Source organism: Polistes canadensis, unplaced genomic scaffold (assembly GCF_001313835.1).
Source record: "Polistes canadensis isolate GaletaPanama2010 unplaced genomic scaffold, ASM131383v1 scaffold_72, whole genome shotgun sequence".
Classification (NCBI taxonomy): domain Eukaryota; kingdom Metazoa; phylum Arthropoda; class Insecta; order Hymenoptera; family Vespidae; genus Polistes; species Polistes canadensis.
Genome location: NW_014569619.1, coordinates 202,148 through 207,674, shown reverse-complemented (window position 1 = coordinate 207,674; position 5,527 = coordinate 202,148). Strand labels below are relative to the sequence as shown.

Below are 5,527 nucleotides of genomic sequence, written 5' to 3'. Positions count from 1 at the left end.
ATCTAATGTGGATGGTTCTCTCAAATGATGTTATCTAAATAACTTACATTATATAATCTAACTCAAAATACTGCAAGTATTAACGACTGCAAATTTAATTTTATTTACATCTAGCAATATCAAAACAAGTGCTCCCATACACATTATATATATTTGCCCATAATGTTACAAATTTGATTTATTGTTAAAACAAAATTATTCATTTCAGCTAAGCATCCAAAAGCACTTCAAAGTGCATCTATGCAAGAGATGCTACGTAATACAATGAAATATTTTTTTGTTATTTCTCTTACTTTATATATATTTTGCCTTTAATAATTTATTTTTATTGATAATTCTTTCAGAAATTCTAGAGTACTTATTCTTTGCGATAATATTTTTTTATTTTCTTTATCTTCTTCCATATATTAAATATTTACATGTTTAATCATAGCTGCAGATAAATAAGCAAATATTATCTAAAAGCAGAGTAACTATACAGACAGATGAATGAAAGTAGATTTTAGTAAAAAGAATACGAACTGAAAGTTGTTGTCCATTATTTTGTGTGGCTGTTTAACTCTTTATATACATAATCAATATTCTGGAAAATATATTTCGCTCAATTATGTACACATACAATTAACTAAGATTAAGAAACCTATATCAAAGGTTCAGTCTGTTGCTTGCATTATACGAAAAACATTACATTTTTTCCAGGATGATATGATTGCTAATTGAGTTAAAGAAACAGAAAGAAAAAAAGAAAAAAAAAGAGAAAAAGTAGAGAAAGAAATAGAGAGAGAGAAGGAAAACAAAATAGGGATAGAGAAAGAAAGAAAGAAAGAAAGAGAGAGAGAGAGAGAGAGAGAGAGAAAAAACAAAGAAAAAAGTCAATATCTATTAAAAAATATGCATAGTAAGTTTTTTGGCACTAAGATAATATTTCCCAGTTACGGCCCTGTATTGTGAAAGTGTGTAGGCAATTCGAAGGAAGAAGGAAGGGGGTGTTGTGGAGGCAAAAGTTAGGAGAGAAAGGAATTAAAAGATTAATACATTAGCTTAATATTTTTACAAGCTAACAAATATGTACCTCCAAAATTACAGAACCAAAACAATAACAATATTCGTCTATGCAGCATGTTGTTCTGCCAATAAACATAACTCTTAAATGTATGGGTAATCGCTGTTTCCCGAAATAATTTGTTTATGATTCATAGTTAATTAATACACATTCATAGTAGGCAAAATCACTGTACAATGTAAAAAGTTTTCTTCATTTCCACCACATCCACTTAACAGGATGAAAGCAGTAGTGCATTCATTCAATGCACTCAACCCAAATTAATGGTAATATAGCTAAATTGAAATTCATTGTAGCAGTATCTGTAAATATACTAATGTTATATTGTTTTTTAATTTTGTTTTCATGCACTAGGTATATACATATACATGGTGTTAAATCTAAAATTTTTTATATCTACAAACAAACGAACAGAAATCCATACGTAAATATTACTCACTTAATAGTTTAGATGTTTCCATCTTTTTCATCTGTTTTATGTTTTGTACAAGGTAAGTCACGACAATGTTGTGCTACTTGAGCATAGCTTGGCTTCGTAACATCCTAAGGTAATAAAAAACAAAAACACATAATAATGAAATTAAATATTTAATTTTTTACTGTTTATATATATAAAATATTTTTTATATAAAAATAATAAAAAATAAAAAAAGAATAGACATTTTCAAAAATCTATTACTATTTATATAGAGAGATTAAATTCAAATGCATACAAAAAAGAAGAAAAAGAAGAGAGAGAGAGAGAGAGAGAGAAAGTGGCTTATAAGATTGGAAATAATAATGAATGCGATTCTATGGATAACAAGAAGAATATTACCACTAAACACACAAAAACAAAAATACTTACTAAGGAAAAGGCAGATGTAACTCCAGTATGTAACTGGGAATTCTGTGAGGCAGTAGGGATGTTACAAGCGCACCTGGTCACTGGATCAGACTCTTCTGCTGCATTTGTGTTTGTAGTTATGGCCTCATCCACACCATTCATCATATTCATTTCATCAGTCTTTATAGATCTGTCAGCGGTGCATTTCAGTAAGAAAGAACAATACCTGAGCATGCATAAGTACAATATATATATATATACATAGATATTAATTACGATAAACAACTAAGAGAGAGAATAGTTGATATATAAATTAGAAAACCATGCACTAAATTATTATTATTATTATTATTATTAACATATTTATAAAAAAAGGGAACAGGTTTGTGCAAAATTGCAACACATTGTTAACGAACCAATATACGTACATTTATTTACCTTTACTGACAATGAAAATCTATAGAGTTATATTCTTTTTTTTCATATTATCGCGTGTGTGTGTGTGTGTGTGTGAGTAAAAAAAATGATATAACATATTATTATATTAAAAACTATGATCGTAATTAAATTGCTTTTTTAAAATTAACTTTTAGCTAAATAATTAAAACAATATAATGATGTTAATAATACTAATATTAAACATTTTCACTAGCACCAGCACTAGTGTGAATAATTAATAATAATAATAATATTACTTTAACATTATCATTATCATCATCATCATCATCATCATCATCATCATCATCATCATCATCATCATCATCATCATCATCATTATCATCATCATCATCATCATCATCATCATCATCATCATCATCATCATCATCATCATCAGCAGCATTATCATCATCATCATCATCATCATCATCATCATCATCATCATTATCATTATCATCATCATCATCATCATCATCATCATCATCATCATCATCATTATTATTATTCTTATTCTTATAATTATCGACATCATCATTATCACCATTGTCAAATAGTAATAATAATATCATTATTAATACCGGCACCAGCGGTAGTGACAGTGACAGTGACAGTGACAGTAACAGTGACAGTGACAGTGGTAATGTTGTTGATGGTAATTGTGGTGGTAATAGTAAATAAGAGAAAATAATTAAATGAACAGGACATATTACTTAACTTTCTGTTGATTCATTAAAGTAAATAAAAGAATTAAAAATACATATATACACATACATGGAAATACTTGAAATGTGTGAATTCATATAAACGAAATCATAAGAATTTGAAAGAGATCAAAAAAAAAAGATTAACAATAAAGTTGCCTTGCCAAATTCTAGTGAATACTTTTTTCATGCAGATTATATGCACATTTCATTTAACGTCTCTTAAGTATTTCACACACTTTTACAAAAGTTATATGCCCATTGTATAATAACTTAATAACAGATGTTTATAATACCATATTTAAGAACAATATCCTTATGACAATACTGTATTGTACCGAGTTTCAGAAAAAAATGTCAATTATGTGCCTTCTATATTTGATGCATGCAATTATTTTATTTAAAAGGAAAAAAGGAGAAAAAAAAGAAAAGAAAATTATGCAGTTCCCATGAAAAATTAATTAAATTTGTGCAAACTCCTTTAAACAAAGTCACTATAAAAATGTATCTTGTAACAAGGAATGGCACGTTGGAATTACCAAATACAGTTTCTATAAAGATTAAACCCACCACAATATATATTTAAAAGAATAGAAATTAATTTAATAATGATTCACCTGAGTCTTAACATGCTCTGTTTAGATATTCTAATATATATATATTTAATGTACTCAATATAATAGTAATATTATAATGTTGCGATCTCTTAAAATTTCAGGAATCTTATAGAGAAAAAAAAATAGCAAATATGTAAATTCCTTCCTCCAAGCATTAAGATAATGCGCGTTATATTATATAATGTTGAAACAATGAAATGTCTTGATTATCAATATAATACAAAGAAAACAAGAATGAAAATAATAACTACATCCATATAACAGAAAACACTAAAGCAACAACAACCAACATACAAACACAATTTTGCACACCTTCATTTTGTATCGCTTTATTCATGCGCGCGCGCGCTCGCCTGTTTCTATATAATGAGGAGAGCGTGTATGTGTGTATGTCACGTGTGAATGCGCATGCGACATATATGTATCGTTGCTATATAGCCACCCACTGATTGCACATTACTTGCGTGCTAAGATCGCGCTTACACACACATGAGTGCACACATACAAAATTCACAAGATGACTCGATCATCAGTGACAACAATTTATAGTTGCACTGTAGTGTGTGTCATTGAATGATATTTTTCTCTTTATTAAGAAAAAAAGATCAAAATAAAGAAGCGTCCGTGTTTTAACGCATAAACACGAATACGTGCGCGTTGATGTATGCATATTATATATATATATATATCAAATATTTTTGTTTATATATTGCATATATATATGTTGTTTATGCATGTATAGAGACATACGTATAGTGCGTAGATATACACACATATATATAAATAAAGGCACACTCACTTATCGGGAGACGACGGAGGAGTAAGGGTGATGGTGCTGAGGGCGATGTCAGTGGAATCAGTGTTGCTAGCAGATTGATTGGAGCTTGAGACTGTAGCTACGGCAGGTGTGTTCGAACCTCCAGAACCAGTGTTAGCCTCTAATAAACCAGTATGTCCACCAGCGCTTGATCCGGGACTTGCAGACCTACTATTATTTGTCAATTGTTGATAATTAGCTGAAGGATCTTTTTCCTTATTATTTTTGAGTTTTGCTGTTCCTTTGACCACGTCCGACAGTCTGTTTTGTGACTGTGAGCTATCATTATTAACTGTTTCTATAGTCGCATTATGGGTTTTCGTAAGATCGGCGTCTAGGCCAGGAAGTGGGGGAAAAGCCGAAGCCTCTAAATCAAACTGTACCCCTCGATTATATTGTGTGTTGTTATTACTGTTGACAGTTGACTCCCTGATCGATGGTAGAGCATTATTGTTTGCCTTGGAAATAGTATCTTGATCTTTGGTCCGGCGATGTATACGATGACGTGGAAATTGGACTCCAGTTTCCAACGTCTGTATATCGTTTTCTTGTGGCCCTTTCGTTGGATTACTGTTATATTGCATTTCCGTATTAGATAGTCCTGCATGGGAGGAATGGAACTTTGTGCCGCTTTGACAGGAAACAGGAGTGGATTTTATTGTAGGTACATTGGATGTAAAGGTAGGAGATGGCGTTGCCAAAGAGACTGGTCCACCACTTATTGGGGGATGTGATGTACGGCCCATAGGTACCATTCCACCTCCACTGTCCATTGGACAACTTCTTTCAGGACCATTTCTTTGTTTATTTCTATATGTTAAACATATAAATATATTGTCTATAAATATCTATACATAAATAGATTAATATATATGTTACGGATCATTTGAGAAATCCGGAATTATGAACACTGCGTAGGCATTATTCACAACGGCAGGCGTTTTTGGGCAATGTAGGAAACAGCAAAATGTTACGGACTTTTCCTAGGCATTGTACATAATACTTTGTGGTATCCTATAGAATATCAAATTATTATGTAAGCAATGTTGAGCAGAATACATTATC

General features: G+C 30.6%; 1 protein-coding gene across 4 annotated transcripts in view; it reads right to left on the bottom strand.

Moving 5' to 3' along the window:
- Positions 1 to 1,041: 1,041 nt before the first annotated feature.
- LOC106786378 (la-related protein CG11505) overlaps positions 1,042 to 5,527 on the bottom strand; it is an 8,218-nt gene continuing 3,732 nt past the window's right edge. For 2 of the 4 annotated variants that reach the window (XM_014747679.1, XM_014747681.1), the window contains exons 8-11: positions 4,445 to 5,272; positions 1,911 to 2,115; positions 1,503 to 1,606; positions 1,042 to 1,365 (exon numbers count right to left, since the gene is read on the bottom strand). In XM_014747679.1, the coding sequence (XP_014603165.1) occupies positions 1,511 to 1,606; positions 1,911 to 2,115; positions 4,445 to 5,272 (1,129 nt within the window). In that variant the 3' untranslated portion in view covers positions 1,042 to 1,365; positions 1,503 to 1,510. Of the gene's footprint in view, positions 1,377 to 1,502; positions 1,607 to 1,910; positions 2,116 to 4,444; positions 5,273 to 5,527 lie in introns of all 4 variants that reach the window. The other 2 variants (XM_014747680.1, XM_014747682.1) reach the window with 2 other exon arrangements.